Source organism: Natrix helvetica, assembly GCF_964273705.1.
Source record: "Natrix helvetica genome assembly, chromosome: 5".
Lineage (NCBI taxonomy): Eukaryota > Metazoa > Chordata > Lepidosauria > Squamata > Natricidae > Natrix > Natrix helvetica.
Window position 1 is genome coordinate 34,036,659 of NC_138551.1, and position 24,583 is coordinate 34,061,241.

A 24,583-nucleotide genomic window follows, 5' to 3' on the forward strand; every position below is an offset into this window, starting at 1 on the left:
TGAATTACAATTTACTTCCTAAGGCAGAATACCAACTAGTTCTCCATAACTCAAGTTACATCATATTTTAACACTTGAGATAAAAATTGTGTCCCATTCCTTCCATACTATTACTCCCAGAGAGACACCATGTGTCTCATTCATGGTTTTAGAAAGCAGTTGAATATATTGATAGGGAACAGGTCTATGCAAGTCTATTAGACTTCTGTGAACTGGAATCAGTATGCCTCTGAATATTAGTTACAGTGGCACAAAAGCAGGAACTCTCTCCACATCCTGCTTTTGAGCGCACTGGAGAATTTAGCTATGGTGGGAAAGGAAGTGCTGAGCTGAGACAGGCCTTGGTCTGATCCAGCAAATGTCTAAAGTTCACCTGTCCACCTTGCAGTATTCACTTCTTTTACACACAGAACCTTTGAGGGGCCCAGAACATGGTCTTTCAGGCAATAGTGAACTCATCCATTATTCCTTTCTTGCCCCTGAGAAATACCAACTTTGCCCATGTCTGTGACTCTCCAATACCACATCTTTTCAGAGATGATACTTGTTATATTCTAAACAGCCAATGTTAGAGTTATATTCATAGCCAGAATCTTTTGCCAGCCATACCAGCATCTTGATTCAACTTCTCTCGTATTTAGGTACTCTCTGTTATATCAAAAGACAGAAGTATTTAAAACATTACCTTTGAATAAAAATTCAAATCATATCTCAAGTTTCACTGTTTTATCCTAATGCTTAACCTGCTCAAGTCTATGGCTATAGTACCATGATGGCGAACCTATGGCACGCAAAGCTAACTCTCCGGGCACACGAGTTGTCACCCATTGATCTTCTGGGTTCCAGAGCGCTGGCCAACTGTCTTCACACGCATGGGAGCGGTAGAAACCGGAAGAACAGCCACTCAGTGCGCGCAGTTTTCGACGTGTGCATATGCACTAGCTAGCTGATCTTCGTGAGCGCATGAGCGCCAAAAACCAGAAGACCAGGGGATGGGGGCACTTGTGTGCGCCAGAAACCAGAAGATCCTCCTCCCAGCGTGCGCAGCTGCTCTTTTGGTTTTCGGCACACAGACGCTCCCATTTCGGCACTTGGTGCCGAACAGGTTCGCCAATACTGCTATAGTAGTTTTCACAACACAGATAAAAGTTCTAACAGGCTAAGAATAGCAAATATAGCATTAGAATCCTCCTTTTTAAAAACAACAACAACAACCCACCAATAGCAAGTCATAAAGCATTGTGGGTCTTCTTTATACTGCAAGAGAATTTTATTTCTTTTTGCTATTCACTAGCTTATTTCATTCAGACTCACCAGGTCCAAAATTATATATTCAATCTTTCTGGATTGGTTCTACCTTCATTGAACATCTTTTCTAGCTACCTTGGATATGCTCAATATGGATCTTAAATATTTAAAACAATTCAAAACTTTCCCTCTCAGAACTTGTTCTATTGTTAATGGAATTGCTCTTACTGTTATGTTATTGTTCTTTTTAAAAAAAACAAATGATTGCATAAAAGTTAATTGTGTATTTTAATGCACATTTATGAACCACTTATTTTTGGTTCTTAAAGTGCCTGGAGTGAAGAGAAAAGAAGAAAGAAAGATCAATAACATATCCTGGAATACAGAGAGGTGTTTAAAATACATCTTGAAATGCAGAGGATATTAATCTTTAATAGAAAGGATGCTTAATAGAAAAAAAAAACCCACATTTTAAATACTACTTACAAAGGACAAAATTCATATGAAACTATATAAATTAAAGAAAGGAATGTTTAATCGGGACAGTCCTTACTGAGTTTTAAAATATTTAAACAGACATTTCTCCATTCTGGCATATTTTTTAATTGGAAATTGTACATCTAGTCCCATATTGTGAGGTCTTATTTTTATTTCAAGCAGCTTTGTAACATGACGGTTACCAAATCTCTAAACCATACACATTGTAAAGGACTTGTTTCATATTGATAATGTTCAATTAAAAAGTTTTAAAAAGTGACATTGTATTGGTTTGATCTGTGCTCCATGTAACAGCAATTAACACAATAATTTGAAATTGAAATATCAAATCTAGACCAAACATTGCATATACACACAATACTTGCACAATAAGCACAACATCTACTTCAGTATTTAAATAATGTCAAAAATCAATGCTGACACTTAAAATCCACATGAAGCTCCCCAGTACCTCCCACCCGTCACAGGATTTAAGGCATCTCTGCACAAACTTAATTCACGGTGTTGGATTGAATAGTCTGAAATATCTTACCTCTCACTCTAAGACTGTTGGTATTGACATGATAGTTAACCAGTGTTAAACCAATACAATATTTACATAGCACAGCACATACATTACAGACACTCACTTGAGGATAAAGCCCACATTTTGAACAGATCAAAAACCACCATGATTACATGTCTGGAATCTATTTACAGGCCACTAAAATGATTATATCTGTACAGTGGTACAATAGGCAAAAACATGATGGGCAGTTACATTGTGACAAATTGAAATCATGATTTGGAAGCACATTATGCTACCCTGAATGCCTTGTTCCACTCTAGGTTTCTTATGGGTGGTTTCATCTTTCAGAATGGCAGGTCCTGCTGATAAGTTTGACTTTTTGGCGATATTGGTGATTTTTATTCAGATACCTGAAATTTGAATGAAACCCGTCCCAGAAATTTGTCACGTTCATTGTTATTTTTTAAGTTGGCTGCTCCGAGGATCTTGCATTCAATGGTTACGTCTTCTTTGGCACTGGTTGTATTAAATGCTAGCTGAACAGCCACTAGTGGCTGTAAGTAGTCAGGCTGGTTCAAAAGAGGCAGAAATAAAAATAGATTTTTTTTCAATACAAAAGTAGATTTAATATAACTAAAACAAACTATAATTGTTTAGTTAAAAACCAGGCATTTAATTATACCAAATGCATATTAGTTCAGTATAATTTTTCCAAGTAAACATGTATAAATACTACCCTCCTCAAGTTTGAGAGAATTATTAAAGCTATAGCAAAGACAAGAAAGAAAAGAAAGGAAACCATCAGCCCTCCAGAGAAGCCATTTAACTATTTTTGTGGTCAAACAAGCTAGGATTTTTGTAATATTAAGAATCTGGCTCATAAGTCTTCTCATTTTTTTTCCTTTTTTGCCACCCTTTTTTCTTCTTGCACTGCTCACAAGTCAACTACTGTTCTCTGAGCTTGTAAAGATTAAGAGGAACACAATCCACATCACGTCTATGCCCAGTTGGATGATAGAGATCACTTTCTCTGTCATGTTTTCATCCTGCTCCTTTGTACCCCAAGCCAGGCTCAGATCCCCATTAGGAATAGGAGCTATTGCTGCTTCTTGGCTGGAGCCTGGTTGTGTCTGCCCCCAGTGCAGCAGCAACAAAAGCTTCCCAATGTCCATGCCCTCTTACTCGCACAAGCCAATGCATAAGGTATCATTATGAAAATCCTGCTGATGTGTTATTAGGTAAGAAGAGAAGGCAAGATGAATAACCAGATAAAAGTGGTTTTTCTTTTAAAGAAATCATTCAAAACCTAAAGCTTCTCTATAGGGATAAAGACTAGGAGCTCCAGCAAAACTGGATTGCTTTGCTCACAAAGTAGAAGCTGGGAATTGGGTCAGCCCCCACCCCACCCCCGAGAGGCAATGAACCCTGCCTGTTTGCTCCAGAAGGAGGGAGCATCCCACAGCCGCACATACTAATTTTTAGAAGAATGCAGTTGAGTAGAATGACACTATTAGCAATGAACATGAACAAAGCAAATTGACAGATGCAGAATTAAGACAAACTCACATGTAGCTGTTTTCCATAATATGGGAAATACATCAAATCAATTGTTCCATTAGCAGGAAAATAACTTATTGTAGCCTTGCCTTCTTCCTATAAAGAAAGAACATTTGTCAAAGATAAACGTAACATTTAAAAAAAAATGCATGTGGAATACATGGACAAATGTATAACAAGAATTTTAAGAGACAAGATTTAAGATTTATTCAATTGCCCATTCAAACTATAATAAAGTGAACTCTGAATTAGCAATACTAGAGAAAGATCTGTGTCATATAAAAATAAATAATAATCAGTTAATCAGCAAAAAAAACCTTTTAACAGCATTAAATCTATACCTTAAACCTGTACACAAAAATAAATAGGAAATATGTTACTATTACAACAATATTATTTTACCATACTGATTTGTAAAGCATTGTCTAGGAACCATTTAAAGTCTGTTCCAATTTGTTTATGAACATCTCATCTTAAACTCAAATTGACTAAAAGAGATCTGTTAGGAAAAAATATGTTTCATATTGTGGAATATGTCAAATGTACAGAACAGTTTTTGGGAAAGGGAAAACTACTCCCAACATATAAGAAAGCCTAGGTGTGTTTTACACTGAAGGCAATGGAGAGTTTCATGTTTACCATCTAACTTGCTAAGTATGAGAATCTTTGGATTAGGATCCGAATGCTTTTCTAGAAAACTAGAAAAATGTCATTTAAAAGCCCAATTCATAACTTGGTGATACTTTTAATATCAAATATCACAGAACAGATAATCAAAACATCAGGTATTAAAAACCTGAAATACAATTAATTTAATCAAAACCAAAGACAAAGCCATCATTTTCCTCAAATAGGTTGATTTGAAACCTCCAGTTATCAACCTGAATGTGCCAAAATAGGGATACACAGCACCTTATAAAAGTGTTCAGATTCCTTACTTTTGAGCATCTGTATATGAAATCTTACAGCAGTTATCAATGAAAAAGAAAATATCACCATTAATATAACAGCATTAATGTAGCCATAATAGGCAATTTGCAGTTTTAAAAGACAGAATTTTAACAGAATCATTAATTGGTTTAATTTTTATAGTTAATTATTTTAATAAAAATGCCTGACCTTTATTTATTAAGCAAATTTATTTACCCGCCATCTCACTAAGTGACTCTGGGCAGTTTACAAGTAAAACAAGTTCTGTTCAAGAGACATTAACTTGACTTTGGAAGGTAAAGCTACAAGAACAGGTAGTCCTTGTAAGTCATTCATTTATTGATCAATCAAAGTTACAACAGCATTGAAAAAAGTGACTTATGACCATTTTTCACACTTACAACCATTGCAGCATGATCAAGTGATAAAAATTCAGATGCTTGGCAAACGGTTCATATTTATGATCGCTGCAATGTCCCAGTGTCATGTGATCACCTTTTGCAAACTTCTGCCAATCAAAATCAATGGGGAAGCCATACTCATTTAACAACTATGTTACTAACTTAACTGCAGTGATTCACTTAACAACTGTGGCAAAAAATCCATAAAATGGGTCAAAACTCTCTTAACAACTCTCACTCAGCAGCAGAAATTTTTGCTCAGTTGTTCACAAATTGAGGATTTCTTGTATAAGAAATAAAAATTAAGAATAAAATTTTGATGTGTAATTCTATGACTACTATTCATAAATAAATTACATTAGCATTTTTCCTGAATTTTTCAAGCACAAATAGATTTTAAATGTCTGGATAAATGAGTCACTTTATATTGAGTAATGGAACATATGCAAATTATGCCTCTAAAGTGTTTGTGTTAATTGAAATACCCTCAGATATAATAAAAGTTTAAAGAGTGTAACCTCAAGCTGTTTATATCTATTTTTTATGATTGAAAGTTCAAGAATACAAAAAATTCTATCTGAAAGCATTTTATCAACAGGAGCTATATACTATCCAGATCATATGGAGTAGATGTCATACTTCAAAATAGGAATTTCATAAAAGATGATGCCATAAATTATGAGCAATGTTATGGCAATTATGCATGTATTAGTGAAATCTATACTGGCATTTAATGGGACATGGTGGCTCAGTGGCTAAGACGCTGAGCTTGTTAGTAAGAAAGGTCGGCGGTTTGAATCCCTAGTGCCGCATAATGGAGTGAGCTCCCGTTACTTGTCCCAACCTAGTAGTTCCAAAGCGTGTAAAAATGCAAGTAGAAAAATAGGGACCACCTTGATGGGAAGGTAACAGCGTTCCACACACCTTCGGCGTTTAGTCATGCTGGCCACATGACCATGGAGACATCTTCGAACAATGCTGGCTCTTCGGATTTGAAACATAGATGAGCACCGCTCCCTAGAGTTGGGAATGACTAGCACATATGTGCGAGGGGAAACTATCTTTATCTTATACTGGAATTTAGCTGAATAATTCAGATACAATCCCAGGGACAGGCATTTTTGAGGAGGGTTTAATACAATGGGATAGGCCTAATGACAGGCGTTCTTTGTGGGGGCTTCTTTCCTTTCGAAGAGCTCCCCCCAAGTGAGGATGATTTGTACGGGGATTTTGAAGGATGGAAAAAGATGCTAGTTATAGCATTATTCTTGTTTTGGTTTAATAAATGTAAATACAGAGGAAAAGATTTTAAAAACAGTGCGCATACAGATACAGTGTTTCTCAAAAAAGAAGACTTATTTTCTTGTGACCCTCCCGAAAAAACAGCTTCTTGGGGGGGGGGGGGCTTACTTTTCTTCCCTCCATTTACCGGTATGAGGCAGGGGGCAGGGCAAGTGGCCCCTCATGCCAGCTTCCTGAAGGGTCACAACAGGTCATCCCACCATCCACAAACAGCTGATTTGCGGCTCGGGTGGCTGCTGCTAAGGCTGCTGCCTCCAGCAAGTGTGGCCACTTTTGCAGCTGATTGCTGCCACAAAAGAAGCAGGAGGACAAGCGATGCGCCCTACATTCCTCGCACCCTCACCTAATAGTGACAGTCACAGCAGGCAATTCTGTCCACAGAACAGCTGCTTTGTGGGTGCCACTCCAGCTGCTGCCTCCCACAAGACTGACTGCTTTTTCCGTTGATTGCGGCCGCAAAAACATCAGGAGGCCAAGCAATGCGCCCCATGCACCTTGTGCCTCTGAGGGGTACTGTAGCAGCAGGTATCCACATTTTTGTACCATTATTTCAGCCCAAACCACGTGGTCCAGTACAGTGTTAAAAGTTAACATTTCAGAAATGTTACCATACCTGCATAATTCTCCTTGTGCCATGCTCTGCCATCGCAACTTTGGAGCAAACCTCTGCTTTCCCTGCACAGGATTGCAACACTGGAGGCTCCAAAGCCATGGAGCGAGCATTTTTGGATGTGTGTCTGTGCAGGGCTCCTGTTTTAAAGAACAATCTGCAGGGGGGAGGGGGAGTTTTCCTGCACATCATCCTTTCCTCCATAGCTACGGTAACATTTCTGAAATGTTAACTTTTAACACTATATACTAAGCCACATGGGTGTCAAAATAATGGTAAAAATATGTGGATACTGGTAGCTGCTGCTACAGTACCCTTCGGAAGGCCAGCATGAGGTGCAAGGTGTGTGTCTCCTGATGCAGAAGTGGCCACGCCAACGAGTGCTTTTGGGAGAGAAGGCAAAGAGAAAGCGATCAGCTTCGCCTCACCCCTTGCCCTCAGGCCCCCAACAAGCAAAAGTGCTGCACCCAGAAAGAGAAGGGCAAAAGTGGTATTTGCGCTGCCCCAAGGGGCCAGCGGGCTGCAGCCAGAAGCTGCCTCTTCCATGCCACCACTTGTGCTGGCCACGCCCATCCCCCCGGGTTTATTTTCAGGGTAGGGGTAATATTAGGCCCACCCCCCAAAAAAAAATTAGGGTTGGGCTTATTATTGGGGTGGGTCGTGTTTTCAGAGAAACACGGTATATTCAATAATATTTCAGTATATAAGCAGAAGATGCATTTTGATTTAGGTATCATAGGCATGTATTACAAAATTTAATACATTCATCTTTTCAGTTTATTGAAATAAAAATAAATTTCAAACCACTTAATTTTGGTTTTCATAATTTGATCACAACAGATGATTATTGCACATGGACCCTACGCTCACTTGCCTTTTGTCAGTTTTGATGCTATATGACCCTCAGAGTTCAAATTAAAACAAAATTAGCTTGATATTAAATTGAACATCTTCACCTGAATACAGTTTGGCAAATATTACAACAATTCTAAATGGGACTTATGTGGAAAGCATCAGTGTGCGATCTTGAAACCCAAATTCATTCAAATGTATAAATCAGTAGACATATAAATTGCAAAACTGCCCAGACACTATCATACAAGTGTGATAGGCAATGTAGAAATTTGATAATAAAAATATTTTTTCTTAAAAAATATAGACGTATATGGTAAAATCATCTACATAGAGGGAAACATTTTAAAACACATAACTTTTATGAAAAACTTAATGAATAAGTTTTTAAAATAATGGAATGCTTACAAGTGAATTATTTCACAGTGCAAACACTAAGATTTCATATTCTGCTTCAGTGTTCATTTTCTTACCCATCATAAAAATATTGTGTAAGGTGCATTTGCAGCATGGAGAGAAAAACAAAATGCCGGTTATGAAATGAAACAAAATAAAAAGCAATAATGAAGAAACCATATCTTTTTAAAATGGAGACTGTAACATAAAAATTTAAATTAGTGAGTGGAAATCTAAAACACAGGGATATATAATAAAGGTTAATTTGTATTAAACTACTTGTTCTTTTAATGACATAAAAGTGGGCATATTTTTTATTTTAAAATGCTTACCTTAGAATTACAGTTTATATATGGGTTTCCATCAGGCTTTAATCCAATTATCTGAAATGTAGAAAAAATGTTATACAACTTGGAATAGAATAAATATTCACAATAATTTAAATAAAGTAGCACTTTCTAATACTCCACATTTTAAATTTTAATATAGTTCAGTATATAAATATTTCTGTGGTATAACTTTACCCAGAAATTACTGTGTCACATATTAGAAATCAATATATTCAAAATATAAGGTAATAGTAATGAAAATTATTTTTTCAACCACATAAAAGTTGTTTATTTTCAGTACACAAATGGATATCCATAATATTCATACATGTATGTCCTGTGGCTACTAGAAATATATATGCTGAACGTATATAAAAAAATTGAATTCTATAACAATCTCCATTCAGTTTGAACTGTTTTGTAAGATATACCATAAATATAACACCCTTATCCATTAGTTATGTTATGTCTGCATTTGTTGGTAAGCAGAAAGCAAGGAAGGAAAATAATTATTGGACTGCAGATATTTTGAGTGTTTAATATAAACCTGTTTTAAAATCCATGTGATGATTCCAACAACAGCCATTTATTATTTCAAATTAGGCACATAACATTAATGGCTGAATTCAGAAGACATATACAAATAACATGTCACCTAACACATAATTAATTATTTAAAAAGAGAAACATTTAACTATAAATGTCCATCAGAAATGTTTAAGGAATCAAATGAAACTCATCTTTTTTGGCAGAAATATATACTATGTATCCTTGTGATGACCATTTCTGATCAGTAGATAAACTCTTGCATGATATATACTTATGTGAGTTTTTTTTTACTGGCTATATTATTTGTTAAGACCAAAAACATAGAACTGGATTTTTTCTTTTCTAAGCAAAAATTAACAATTTCTAAGCAACTGGGAATGGTAAAGTGCCATCCAACTTTAACATAAAAGGGCTGAATTAGAAACTCTAACACAGGCAGACAATATCTTTTCCATGAGCTTCCATCTTCAACATAAAAATCAGAAAAGATCAGAAAAGAAGGAATTATAAGAGCATCCAGAAACATACACAGAAATTTACCTTCAAGCAAATACTATCCAGCTACAAATTTTGAACAACAGTTTTCCACAGGAAAAACTGAAAGCCTTATGAAATCCAAAAGAGTAACTGAACTTACTCTATTCATTTTTATAATAACACATGGTGTTCCTTTGTCATAACCAAAATTTTCATCTTGTAGTCCAGAGCAAGGTCCCAGGCTATCACGATTAAACTGGCACACTGATTTATTTCCAGATTTCTGGTCAAAGAGCTTTCCTGGAGAACACCGAATGTTTCTGGTTTGCTTTGATTCATTATATGCTAGAAAAAACAATTCAGTGCATGACATTAACTATTTAATAAATATACAGACTAAAGAATCATTTAGCAGGTGAAAATCTTTGGAGAATATTCATTTCCAACTTTTGAGAAAACATTACTGCGCAGAGATGTTCAACTTGTCAAGAGCTGGGAACGATTTTTAGTGTGAACACAAACCCAATTCCAAGATTCATGCATTTAAGGGAATTACCAACGAGAAAAAAGCAATTCAAAGTGTTGCAATAGATGGTCATAACCAGATTAACTTCCAAACATCGCACAGTATTTGCTTTAATGACTACATTAATTGAAAGTTTCTGAGAATTCACATTTTTCTTTCTTTCAATGTTTGTTTCACTGTACTTTGCAGAATACAGGGGGGGGGGGAGGGGTTCATAATAAAATATGCTACTAAATCTGTCCTTAATTTTATTTGGCATGGAATACATGTTCAAAAATAAGCTGAGCTTAAATATAATAGAAGTGATCATAGCATCAGTTACCACCTTTTTATTAACAGAAATCCAAAAGTGCAGTAAATTTTATTCCTGAATTTACAGCTTTAATCTTGTGCCATAAATTAATACAAGTTAAGAGTTGAGAATATTTTTCTTCCATCTTTAATCTTAGGCTTCAGTATGTCTAAATCCACACTGTAGGCAATTTTACTCCATTTCATATCTTCACACCAACTTTGGCATAAAGGTATCAAATGTCCATATGTTGCATTACTTCTCCTTTGTGAAACTGTTGTAGTATTTTATTGAACAGAAAAATTCTTATACAACCAAGAAGCATTGCATTTCTCTGCATATTGATACATTAACAACTAAACCTGTTTGCAAGGTATGCTGGTTTCAAAACCAGAACTTGTCAAATTAAAAAAAAAAATAGCCCATGGTTTGTTTCACTCGAGAACAATATTTTATACAAGAAATCTCAAAAATTATAAACGTTAATGTTAATATTAAAAATCTATTTGTTTCTATATTTGATTGTAATTATCTGTTTCAAATAGTTCTCTGTATACAAAGCTAATAAATCTATTTTAAATTTAATAGTATTAAGCAAAGTAAATCAATAAAGATAATGACATAATTTTGGCAACAAATCTTTCTTTTTCTGAAATATATCTCAACTATGCAAGAATAATACAGGTAATCCTCCCTTAATATACATTTGTTCAGTGGCCCTTTGAAGTTATGATAATACTGAACAATGGGACTTATTACAGTCCTTGAAGTTTCACCTGTTGCTGCATCCTCCTGGTCATGTGAATAAAATTCAGAACCATGGGCTTATATGATCACCTTCAGGCCATCCACCTACCTGCTGCCACCACTGCCTCTTGCTGCACTGCACTTCTGTAGCAACTGGAGTCTTCTTTCCCACTGGTACAGCTAGGTGTTTCCCTTAGGCATCAGCCAGGGTCTCCGTTTGCACCCTGTTCAGGCTCTCCTTTTGCCCCTGCACCTTCTGCCTTTCTTTCTTTCACGAAAGAAGGACACAAATGGAGGCCCTGTTCAGGGTGCCAAAGGAGCCCTGGTAAGCAGGCAAGAAAAGCCCTGGCTGCGTTGGTGGGAAAGAAGGTAACACGAAAGAACACTGCCCCCTGATATAGTGCGGTATGTGATGCGATGGACATCATGGTGGCAAAGGCAGCTAGTAACAGGTGACCAAAATGCAAATACTGGGGAGGAGATAGGGGAATGGGGTAAACTGTAAAGGTAAAGGTTCCCTCGCACATATGTGCTAGTTGTTCCAGACTCTAGGGGGCGATGCTCATCTCCGTTTCAAAGCTGAAGAGCCAGCACTGTCCGAAGATGTCTCTGTGGTCATGTGGCTGGCATGACTAAACGGCAAAGGTGCACAGAATGCTGTTACCTTCCCACTAAAGGTGGTTCCTATTTTTTCTACTTGCATTTTTATATGCTTTCGAACTGCTAGGTTGACAGAATCTGGGACAAGTAATCAGAGCTCACTTCGTTACACGGCGCTAGGGATTTGAACTGCCGACCTCTCTGATCAACAAGCTCAGCGTCTTAGCCATTAAGCCATTGCGTCCCTGGGGTAAGCTGAGGTGGAGGCAAACCCTTACATTTTTCCAAAAATGGTTTGGGTTCGGATAGGTTTTTACTTAACCACTGTGTAGGATTCACAAAGTGACAGCCAACTATGATTGCTAGAACCACAATCACTAAGCAGATATATGTTTTGCTTAATGGCTGTATTGCATAGCAATGGAGTTGTCGGTCAATTAGGGTCATTAAGGACTATCTGGACACAATATTTATTGATTCTTTTTAATGCATTGCAAATGCTTTAGTTTTTATATGCTGACTATCTACAGCAGGCGTATTCAACCCGCAACTATGGACAGCCAGCTGTGGCCCCACAAAACAATAAAAAATATTTAAAAATAAAGGAAGTTTGTCTTTATATACATTAACTATGTTGTATGTTTAATACCGTGTTTCCCCGAAATTATGACATGTCCTGATAATAAGACCATGCCATATATGGTGGGATAGAGAGTCTTCCTGCAGCCAGCCCATAACCACAGAGCGTAGTCCAGAGCGGCTGCCACCGGAAGACTTGGCAGCGGAGCTCCGGAGTTTGGAAGCCGGTTATGCTCGGAGCATGGCAGCGGCGGCGTCCTGCCCAGCCCTGCAGGGAGAGCTGGGCATGGTGAGGCTGGGAGGCACGCAAGCTGGAGGTAGAACAAGTGCTCGCGCAACCTCTCTTTCCAGCCGGGAAGAGTGCCACGCGGCTTAGGCCTTTGGGATATTACTGGGTCAGTGAGTGGTGCTCTGCCCAGCTAGAAAAGGAGGTTGCCGAGTGGCTGCTCATGAGCGTGGTCACCTCATGGCGTCTTTGTTGCGCTGCTGCGACAGTGCAACACAGCCGTTTGCCCCTGAGGCTGTGCTTGGCTCTTCAGGTGCCCGCTTGCAAGAGAGCAGCCACCCAGCCACCCCAAACCAATAACCACCACCTCCGATAATAAGGCCCAAGCAAAAAAATTGGGGGGGGGGGAAATAAGACCCTGTCTTATTTTCGGGGAAACACGGTATGTGGCCTAAGACAGTTCCTCTTCACTCAATGCAGTTTAGGCAAGCCGAGAGGTTGGCACTCATTATCTATGGCCTTCAATCATTGAAAGTGTTCTCAGATATTTGACTGTAGTGCTCAACAAAAATTTAAATTTAAATTTTTAAATCACTACTATATATTTCAGTATCCATATTAATTGCAGTTTGCAATATAAACTTCTTGTGTTTAGTTCAATTGTTCATTTTTTTCCACATGAGAATGTGGAGTTCTGCCATATTTTAACTGTGGATTCTAGTTGACATGAAGTTGCAAAATACAGCAATTTTCATGCAAATCTCAAGGTTCCATCTATTTTTTTTCTTTAAAAGCTAGAGTGCTACCGTAACAGCTTTTGTGGTTTCAATATTTGAAATGTTGTATTTGCCAATGTCTAATGTAAACTCACATGTGGCCTTGGTAATCTACTTCTTCCAGCACAAGTAATCCTGTACTTAATGTCAATTAAAGAAGTATTTTCACATTTGCACATTCTTACCAAAAAGGCACCTGTAACCACTGAAATCTATTTCAGTTCACTTCTTTTTAGTTTGCTCTCTCTCTCCTCTATCTTCTTTTTTTCTCTCTCGTTTACCTTCTATTCATCTCTTCTTTCACCTTCACCTGCCATCGCCTTTGCCACTTTTGTTCATTTTTCTGCATTTTATCCTTTGACAATTTTTCTTTTTTTTCCACTTTCTGTCACCTTTCCTTGCCCTCTGACTTTCCTCTACCCTCTTACTTTCTCATGCCTGCAACATGTAAAATACAAAATATGAGGGCGTTCAAACAAATTAAGTTGATTGCAACCGAATTATCTGCTTTCAATGAAGTTCTGAACCGGATTTTTGATGCGGATTCTTACACATGGCTTCCTTGCTTTTTTCAACATTTTCCTATGTTCCCTTTTCACCTAAATGCTGCAGTTAAGAGTTTCAGCTCTCTGCACATTTATTTAAAATAGGCTACTCTGAACAGTGTGATTAACTTCTCTAAAAATATGCATAGGAAACAGTGACAGTATTACCTGAAAAAGAATTCTACAGAAAAACTTACTATCTTATATGCATGCTTTTGGTTAAGCTGATTAAATGCCTGCTGCATAATAAAGCCCTTGTACAGCTTACAAAGGCCTATAATATAGAAGAGATTAATGTGATTTTATTATCTTAATTGACCTTTTTTCCTTCTTGCCTCTCTTTAAATGTTTGTTTAACAAACAGAATATATACATCAAAGATATTCATAACTAGAGTAACAAACACTATCACATTTCCACATCAAGCCATAAGTTAATAGATATTCATCTCAGCCAATTTAGTAGTATTAATAGTCAAGCTAACTAATTTTCCAAAAGCTCCCAAAAGAATTTTTTTTTAGCAGTATATAAACAAATGTGGCCACATTTTAAATTCAGGATCTTTATTTGTCACAAAAAAATTGCTTTTCAGGTGTCAGTAAGTCTGACAACCTTAAAAAAATTCCTAATCATCACAAAAATAGCTGCTTTTACCAACAATTATTGTTAGTGCTAGAAAAACAGGGACTCTTAGTACTTTATATAAATTTCTTGGAAAAAAGAGAAAGTATACATACCTCCTAGAAATTTATGAAGGGATTCTACATAACGATTATAATTATAGTTTCCTGAGTTATTTTTGCTTATTGAAAATTCCAGTGCAGTTTCTGGTTTTGGTGAAATCATTAGTCCTACAAAAATAAAAAAAATGAATTGTTTATCCAAAGTATCCCTCAAAAATGATAATTTCTAAATGTATAAAATAGTTTGAAGAAACAGTTTAAGAACTGGGTTTTACATGATTGCATAAGATTAAATAGCTAAATCTTGTCATTATTTTACATTAAATTATCAATATATCACTGTGTTACTGAATCAGCAATACTAAAATTATTTAACACTTACCCTAACAAAGCACAATTTACTTTTACTTACCTATTTGTATGGTAAGTATAGTTACCCAAGCATCACACAATTCTGAACAGTTAAAAAACAATAAAATAACTATCCTCACAATTAAAAATCAGGCTTATTCAATATGTAGGCTCAAATTTCAAAGTAAATCTGGGTCTTTATTGTCTTATAGAAGGCCAGCTAGGTCAGTATCATCCATAGAGCAAATGCCATGACAAAGAAAGTGTATTTCTTGAATCCAGCACTGTTTAAAAGGTATCCACTATGCCAATTATACAGCCATAATTGGAGATCGGCAGTCCCACAAATAATCCACCCCTGACCCTATACCTTTAAGGGCTCTAGAAGATGGCTAGGATCTTGAATTGTGTCCAGAAGTGCACTGGAGTACACCCTATTATTTCAGTATATTTTTGCATGTAATATAGCAAAATTACCCAAGAATATTCTCAATCCATTAATAACATGTAGGACTTTTTACTGGAGTAATTGTACCTCATAGCTCAAGTTGGAGGGCATGGCTATTTTAGACAGTCTGATATCTGTCATAGCACATGACTGTCATACATAGAATTATATTTACAATAGACATCAATCTTTTGTTGATATTCACCTATATGAAGAAGTGGACAATTGAAGACAGAGAGAAGGATGATGAAGTTACTAAATTTTAAATTTTAATTTGAAATAAAGGAATAATTAAGTTAATTGTGTGAGTGTAATCATATTAATATTATGTAAATGAAATCAACTTTAGCTTTTGTCATGATTTTATCCATTATTTTTGAGAATACAGTATTCAGGAGGTAGCTCAAAAGTCAACATGACTCAGCACGAAGAAAGTTGCATGTGTGACTTACATATCTATAATCTATAAACACATTATATTCTGTAGATATTGTCCGTCAATTAAACAAAGTTCATTTGAACTTTGTCATTAATTTGTACTAGCCACCTCAAAGAAGAGAATGCTGAAATGGTTTTGTATTAATTCCATGATAAACATATATTAAGAAGTCAAATCCTAATGATCAATTCAGAAAATGTGTTTCAATGTAGAATATGCACTAAAGACCTTCATTAATGAGAAATACACTCAAACAATTAATTTACTACAACAATGGGTAGTACAGAATGACTAGAATGACACTCCAGTTTCCTTCTCTTACGTACCACCATCTCTACATAACATGTCTTTTCTGCAACAGTCCCTGCTTTGTGCAACATTCTTCTCCAGGGATTCCACAAGCCCCATCCTTTGGCTCTCTGGAACACCATAACAGCTGGCTCTTCCACCAACCATTGGAATAGGGTGAGATTGGAGCTGAAGTTTGTATCATTGAATTTTATTGGAGTGCTGCCTAAAGTGCCCTGTTTTGGTTATGCTGGTTTCTATATTGTTGTAAGCCACGCAGAGTTATATTTCAGAAAGAACTAGAAATTCATTGTTATGATTACATGGTAAATGTTGAGAAAATAAACGTAAGTAAAACACCTTTTCTATTAATTTATAATGACAATTTCATTAGACTTACCTGGAGTACAAATCAGGTCACGATACTTGGGTATATCGGTTCTTAATGTCTGGAGCATAACCCACATTGTGAATGTGAAAAGTGCAGCTAAGAAGCCATAGAAGACGAGATAAAATAGCAAAATTAAGCCTAAAAAAATAAAAAATGTAAAAAATATGAACAAAACATGCATTGAATAATTTAGTTTAGTCACTTATATTGCAAAGACCGACATTCAGCTGAAGCTTAACATAATATGAGACTCAATATTATTTTAAATAATATTAATACTATGTAGCTGAATATTTCAAATTGTTTATCTTCTAAATAATACAAGCTTCTAAGAGGATAGTCATGGTAACCTTCTGTAGAAGAAAGAGAATTTTGTTATACTTTCAAAAATCAATATATTTGATTATTACACACTGTGAAATCTGATATAATAATAAAACTGATTATTATTGAGGTTGCTCTTGATAAGAATCTCAAAATGAAACATGAAATTAAATGAAATTACTTTATTGTCATTGTACATATATACACAGCATACCCATACAACAAAATTCACATAACACCCAGAGACCAAGCCCAACACACATGACAATTCCCCCCCCCCACTCATTATTATCTCATTGTTATGATTGCTATCCTACAACTATGGAAGAATTGTAAGTATTTCTTTGCTCTTTCAATCAATTCTTAATAATAATGGAAGCTAAATGAAAAAGCTGCCTTTGCTCCAGTTTGTTTTTGCTTCAAATGTTGGATACTTTCAAAATTAATGAAACTCAGAATGAAGAACCCATGGAGTCTTTCCAGATGAATTTTATAACACAAGGAAGACTTATAATATTCGCCATATTAGGAAAAAATTTCCCTGTGCATCAACAGTGGAGAAATTTAAGTGCTTCTACAATCTAATCTAGAAGTTTCAAAGTCACAATTCTACATCACTGGAGATAAGTCTCACTATACTAAAATGCACTTTAATTCTAAATAGGCATATGCAGGATTGATATTAGGAAGTAATCCGAAAATAGCGATAGCATGTTTCTTTTCCCAAGCAATATTTTATTTGCTTGGAGATGACCCTTTGGGGCTTAAAGATGTTCAGTTGCCAGGGGAACTCTCCAGAAGTTTATGATTCAAGACTGATTTAATGTTGGTCAATGGTGAAGACATTATTTATTCTAAAATTTCAGAATGTCATGCTTAAATTATTTTTGTGTTTCTTTGTTGTTAATCTTTTGTTGTTTTTATTGTTTTACAGCAGGTCTGTGGACTTGGACCGAGCAATGGCATGCCAGAAACCAGGCCGTGCAAACAAGTGAAGCCCGATTCATGGGAGGCAGGCAGCATGCGAAACCATGCCCCTCTGTTCCACGGAAAAACCTCTCTCCACAGAACCGGTCCCTAATGCCCCAAAGGTTGGGGGCCACTGTTTTACAGTGTTTTGAGCTATCTCAAAACATACGACATGGCATATAACAAATGGGGGGGGGGGAACCCGAGAAAAAGGCATTAAACAGGAACAGCTGAAAGCAATTGCTTAGCACACAAATACTCATATGTGAGAGAAACCACAGCCAATAGCTCACTGGTTTTATACAGGTTTCCTCAACTTACAATTGAAATTGAATCTGTAAATATAATTGTAAGTGAAGGCTTCACATAACTGGATTTTAAGTTATGACTCTTTTTTATGACAGTGTTTAAGAGACTCTAGTTTCTCTAGTGGACATTTTTTTCCAGAAACCAGAAGTAAATGCCAGAAACAGGCACAAAACACTACAAATCATGGTCACATGATCTCAGGATGTTGCAAAAACATATAAAGACGAGTTGGTTGCTAAGTCCCAGAATGTAATCACATTACTGCAGATGTGTATGTGTGTGGCTGTCGTGATTTTGAACTATCATTAAGTGACCGGTAAAAAGTCAAGAATGTACAGTAAAATGTAGCATTCATCTTTGCATTATCTATAATTTATATGCTTTCTAACACTTACTTTCTGGCTTCCAGCCTGAGAGCAATAAGATGCCTGCATTATCAGTAAGTATCTTTCCCTTTATAGGTCTCCTAAAATCTCCAGAAATCACAGTTTAAGTATATAGGTAGTTGGGTAGAACAAGCCCTGATCTGCAGCTCTGATCTGCAGCCCAGTGTGGGCCGCAGCCCACTCGGAACCAGGCAGCAGAAGTGAGGGCAAGCGTGCACGAAGCGGCATTTATGAAAATGGCACACTTGTGTGCGTGAAATCATTTCTTCTCACCACCACCACCACCATTGCTGTTGCCGCCTCCATCAGTCTGCCGAGCCAAAAGGTTGGAGATTGTTGGGTTAAAGATTATACATTATTTCAAATTGAGCATGTTAAAAGGTCATATAATTAGCAGGCGTAAAGTTTAAGTACAGAAATCACCCACTAGGTAGGCTCTTAGACAACTATTGAAACATATCTTAGAAAATCAGGACCCTGGTTTCATGAATAGTAACTTATTATGGATGTGCAAAATTTGTCAATTCAAAAACAGACTGTTTCCCCCTAGAACATTCTGTTCTAGGGACAGTTCAGTAGTTTCTACAAATATATCCTTCAAACCAGAAAAGGTTTGAGGCATTCTGGTCAAAACAGACCTGCAGGATGTTCTATCCTTGGAACAGCTCAAGCAATTTCTGGTTCAAAAGATTTATTTGCAAAAGCCATTGAATGGCATGGTCCAGAAGGAGTTGTAGCAAAGCCTACAGAAAATGTAACACTCAGATTTCAAATAATTTTATATGTATTAAATGAAATCTGGCATTTCACCATTCTTTAAAATTTCTCAAAAATAGTTGGCAATGGTCAGGTTATTTCCTTCAGTACCATAAGATGTCATTTAGCTGGCCATGTTTTTGTTTATCAATGTCAAGTTTCAACCCACTCCATCCTTCTCTTTCTTTCTAATTGCTTTTCAATGTATATAAAGAAATCGTTAGATACCTTGTTCTTAGCAATTCTATCAACCTCATCTCCTTCTGAACTTTTGCTCTCCTAACACATCTAAGGTTGTGGGGCTACTCGTATGTCTTCCTTTTTCTATTTTGCATCTTATATTCTATTTTGTTTCAGATACCCACTATATTACAGTCACACTTGTTTTAGCTTATTCTGCTGTTATGTTTTTTTTCACATTAGAATTGTTTACAGATATGCTTTTAGTCTCTCCCTCTCTCTTTTTAGGAATTTCAACTCATCTTGAGCCAGTTTCCTCCATTAGTTTGAAATGTTTCTAGCTGTAGAATTCTATCATTGTTAAGAATTTATTAATTCTTTTTTTGGAAGTCCTATCTTGAATATGATTTTGATAATACATATAGACCTCAACTTACAACTGAACCCAAAATTTCTATTGCTATGCAAGACAGTTGTTAAACGAGTTTTGCCCTTTCTTGCCTGAATCACTGCAGTTAGGTTAGTGGCATTGTTAAATGAATCTGGCTTCTTCATTGATTATACTTGTCACAAGGTAGCAAAAGGTGATCACATGATCTGGGACATTGCAACTGCCCTAAATACATGCCAGTTGCCAAGCACCCAAATTTTGTAACTTTGAACTCTAAACGGATGGTCGCAATTTGAGGACTATCTGTATTGCAGCAAGCTTTAACAGGTAAGTAGTACATTGTGCCAAACCACTATGCCTACTCTAGATCCACATTTTTATAGAGACTAAATTTCAATAAGAATTGGAATGGTGTAATAATAAAATCATATCTTTTTATTACAACAGAGTTATAAAAATATTTCTCAAGGATATTAAAATATTGTTTGTGGGTACTCTTGACTATCATTAAAGAAAACAAAGTTTTATAAATCAGTTTATACTACTAACAACAATTTAAATAAATTAGCTTATTGAGTCTGAATAATAATACAAACTCCCCTCATGGCAATAGTAAAAGCAGAAGAGAAGCACCAAGGCTCAATGACAGAATAGTGTTCTCCATATATTTTGGACTATAACTCTTATATTCATTACAACTCACATTGTCTCAGGCTGATATGAACATAAGTAAAAGAAGGCATATGAAACAGATTACAGCACTCCAGCATGAAATAGCTGACATATACAGGTAGTCCTCAACTTATGACAACAATTGAGCCCAGAAATTATGTTGCTGAGAAATCTTTTGAGTTTTGTCCAATTTTACAACTTTTCTTGCCATATTTGTTAAGTGAATCACTGCAGTTGTTAAGTTAGTAACACGGTTTGTTCAGTGAATCTGCCTTCCCCACTGACTTTGCTTGTTAAAAGGTCACAAAAGATGATCACATGGCACAGGGACATTGTAACCATCATAAATATGAACCAGCAGTCAAGCATCTGAATGTAAATCACATGACCATGGAGATGCTGAAATGGTCGTAAGTGTGAAAAATGGTCATAAGTCACTTTTTTCAGTGCTGTTGTAACTTCGAACAATCACAATGAATTGTTGTAAATCTAGGACTATCTGTATTCCACTTTCTGTCAAGGCAATTACTAAACATTCAATGTATTTTAAGCTTCTTTATTATCCAAATTTTAAATTACCATTATTTTTCACTTATCTAGGGTGATGTAGAAGAATCTGAAATCATCATATAGTTCTATGATGCTTGGTAAACAGATCTATACTTAGTGGTTTGGTTTTCCAAAAACATTCATATTATTTTAGTGTGGGGGAAAAAAAGGGAATTTTCTGTATAATAGTTTATAGGAGGGAAAGTCCCTCTCTTAATTCAGGAATCATATCGGATTGGGCAGCCCCACTAATTCAGAATAAATCAGGTTATTTCTAAAGCCCAAGATCCAGACCTAAAATCAAAATGATTGACTTTTCAATTATCCTAGCAATAAATGACAAGAGCTGATTATTTAGGATATTCTCTAGATACAAACTTCATAGTGAACTGTATAATAAGTTGATAACTCTATGGAAGGTAAGAGCTGAATAACATTTAGAAACAGGTAAAGAGAAGAGAAAAACCATGATTAAACATGGTAGACCTACTTTCACATGTTTATGGATTCATACACTTTCATGATGGCATATTGTTTATAAATTTAAAGACCAGAAAAGGGGTGGTGGGAGATGTTTTTCACCCAGGCGTTCTAGATTTTTCATGCTTCTAAAGCATATACATTTACTTCAAAGTAAGACCATTACATTGGGATTTACTTTTAGACATATACTGATACAAGATTGTACAAGTTTTTTTTTTCCATAGTGAGAGTAAAAAGCTCTTAAATAACTATGTAATTAAGTTGAGAATATCTAAAAGTATTGAAGCTACAAATGACACAGAGAAGTAAGAACTATCATAGGTCCTACAGGCAAAACAAATTTTTGTAATATGTGTATCTGCTTTGTTCTCATTTTTTTCTTTAGCCTCTATAAAAAATTCATTTCAGAGCCAAAGCAGTAAATATCTTTCTACAACTAAATTTTAATCACTTCATGTATAATATAATTTATACATGAAAAATATAGTGGCTCTATTTAAAAAACAACTGCTTACAATTCAGCATGCCAAGCTTTTAAAACAGACTAAATTCAAATGGTTTATTTATACATAGAATGTACAATAAGCATGAAGAACAATATCACACCCAAAATAAGGTGGCATGTCAATTAGCAAATCATACCATAAGCATATTACCAGAAGTATATGCATTAAAAAGTTTACTGCACTTTAATACCCTTTAGAAAATCCATTATCATCCTTATTTTTATTAAAAAATAACATATTCAAAGATTTAATTCATTAGTTTTAAAATATTTAGCTGTACAAGACTTATTTTTTTTCTTGAAACAGATATCCATTCCATTGGGAATAATCAAAAGGAAATCCCATTTATATTACTTTGATATACATACATAACGAAGAATTTAAATGGTAAAGAACATTGCACCATTTATCAACATACTTATATTCCTCTATGTTCCTTGATTTCACTTGTGAGTGCACACACTTTTAAGGTAAACCAGGGAAAGGGAATCATTAGGGCAGAATGGAAATTTCCTTTCTAGTCCTCAATTTTCAAAAAAAGAAAAAAAACCCATTTCTGTATGAATGAAGAAAAATTTACAGCACAGTAAACACTGTGACAGATTCTCTTGGCAATAGAATACACATGTGTGTTCTGTTTTCAATTATTCCACATCATTTTGACCATGTGCCTAAAGCACAAAAGGGGGGGGGGGAGAGAAGAGAAACCCTATCTCGCTGCACTGGAGCTGTAAATCATTCTTCAGGGAAGGGCGTCTTTCAATTCCCTGCTTCTACTATACTGGCACATTTCTTTTAACTTCCCCGTCACCCTTCCTCTCGATGAACTAATGTAATTAAAAGCAACACCCACGCACCAATTTAAAGTTTCCACGGCAAACTTCAGAACTTGTAACATTAAACACTTCTATGAAGTAGTAGACCACGGCTGGTAATTCAAAGCACCTTGTCCAAAACATACACGAGGGGAGGGGAAAAAGAAAGGAAGAAAGGAAGGGGGGGGGGGGAAGAGGCTTGAAAACGAACGATCGGGACTAAAAGAAAAAACGGGCTGTGGAAAACAAAATGTACAAAGCCCCGTTGAGCTTTGAAGGCTTCCCTTCCATCCGTGCCGCTTCCAAAAGCCAAGAGCGACCGAGGCATCTTCGAAGTGTGTAGCACGTGGCAAGCAACAGCTCCCCAAAGGCAAAGCGGGCGAGGGGAGAAATCTTCTCCCTGCCTAGCTTTTTTTGGGGGGGAAGGAGACACTACTCCCCCCCCACGCACTGACGCAGCTGCCAAAAGGGAGGAGCCTGCGGGTGGCAGGGGGTGGTCCCTTTGTAACCCCGACAGTGGCGGGGGGGAGTGGGACCAGCAGGAAGAGGAAGGCGGGCAGTCAGATGGGGACACGCGTTAAGAAAACACCCTCCTTCCCTTCAACCAAGGAGCCCGCATCTGCCCAAGCGCTGCCCAGACGGCTTTCCCGTCCCCACCCTGCAGAACCCGGAGGGGAGGGCCAAGTCACCTCTCGAGGGGAGGGGGTCCAACTGCCCTCTTCACCCCCCTTCCCGCATCCCTCAGCTTCGCGCTGTCACGCTTGGGCTATTTTTAGCTCGGCGCTCGCGGCAGTTCCCGGCCCGCCACTCGCCTCGTGGTCCGAAGCGACTGGGGTCCCAGGTCGACCGAGCCGGCCGCTCCGCCCCGTCCTCTGGGCTCAGGGTGCCCGCTCCCGCCACTCGCCCTTACCCCAGCTCTTGGCCGTGCGCCCCAGAAACTCTCCGCTGTTTCGGTTGTAGATGAATTGCCGCCACTCGGCCATAGACTGGCGGAACGGTTTCTTCTCCTTCTTGGCCATGGCTGGCAGAGCCCAAAATGCGAGCGAGAGATGGGCAGGATGGAGCGGCTGCTTCCCGGGCACCCGAGCGGCGACGGCGGAGATCCGTTGCCGAACGAGAGCGGATCTTCCGAACCGCTAAGAAACTACCCCTCAGGCGCCCGGCGGGAGAGCAGAAGAGAGGAAAGGAAAGAGGGGCTGGGCCAGTCACACGCACTGAACTGCTCTCTTCGCGCCGCCTCTCCCCACCCCGACAGAGACGTCAATTCTTGGAAGAGCCAATCGCTGCCCGCGTCGTCTAGTAGTTCTGATCAGACAGAGCGCCATCTACTGGAGGAACGTAAGGCGGCCGAAGACGAGAGTTGTTCTGCTGTGCAGAGCGAATCTTGAAAGGAGAAGCGAGGAAGGGGAGGAGAGATGGGGAGTTGCTACCAGCCTTTTTCGTTTTTTCTTCCCACCCTGGTATGGGGGGAGGGGGGGAGAAGAGGTGGGCTCTCTGCATGCGGTGGGTGGCAGTGCAGCCGGGGTTATAAGTTCCAGGGGACTAAACTTAAGGCCAAAAGAAGATGGCATCGTTCTGCCCTTTATCACAGTTGTAAGCCATATATGGCATGAAATGTTGCTCGGGACTTACCCCGAGAAGATTATAGTTAAGCACACACTCTCTTCTATGTCTGAACTTGGCATAATAGAACCC

The 24,583-nt window shown here is 37.3% G+C and overlaps 1 protein-coding gene across 1 annotated transcript; it reads right to left on the reverse strand.

Annotated features, from left to right (window-relative positions):
- Positions 1-1,761: 1,761 nt before the first annotated feature.
- On the reverse strand, positions 1,762-24,094 carry ATP1B3 (ATPase Na+/K+ transporting subunit beta 3). Its single transcript, XM_081953843.1, has 7 exons — positions 23,799-24,094; positions 16,558-16,686; positions 14,686-14,799; positions 9,818-10,002; positions 8,635-8,685; positions 3,821-3,907; positions 1,762-2,823 (listed from the first exon to the last, which is right to left on the reverse strand). Exons 1-7 carry the CDS (start codon positions 23,905-23,907, stop codon positions 2,653-2,655), a joined length of 846 nt encoding a protein of 281 aa, XP_081809969.1. The 5' UTR covers positions 23,908-24,094; the 3' UTR covers positions 1,762-2,652.
- Between the last annotated feature and the right edge of the window lie 489 nt (positions 24,095-24,583).

Bases quoted from the DNA above. Each gene is read 5' to 3' on its own strand.
- ATP1B3 (XM_081953843.1), bottom strand. From the start codon at position 23,907: ATGGCCAAGAAGGAGAAGAAACCGTTCCGCCAGTCTATGGCCGAGTGG. The intron at 3,908-8,634 runs GTAAGCATTTTA...CTTTCTTTATAG, and splicing joins ATATAAACTGTAATTCTAAG to GAAGAAGGCAAGGCTACAAT. The intron at 2,824-3,820 runs GTGAGTTTGTCT...CTTTTGAACCAG, and splicing joins ATTATGGAAAACAGCTACAT to CCTGACTACTTACAGCCACT.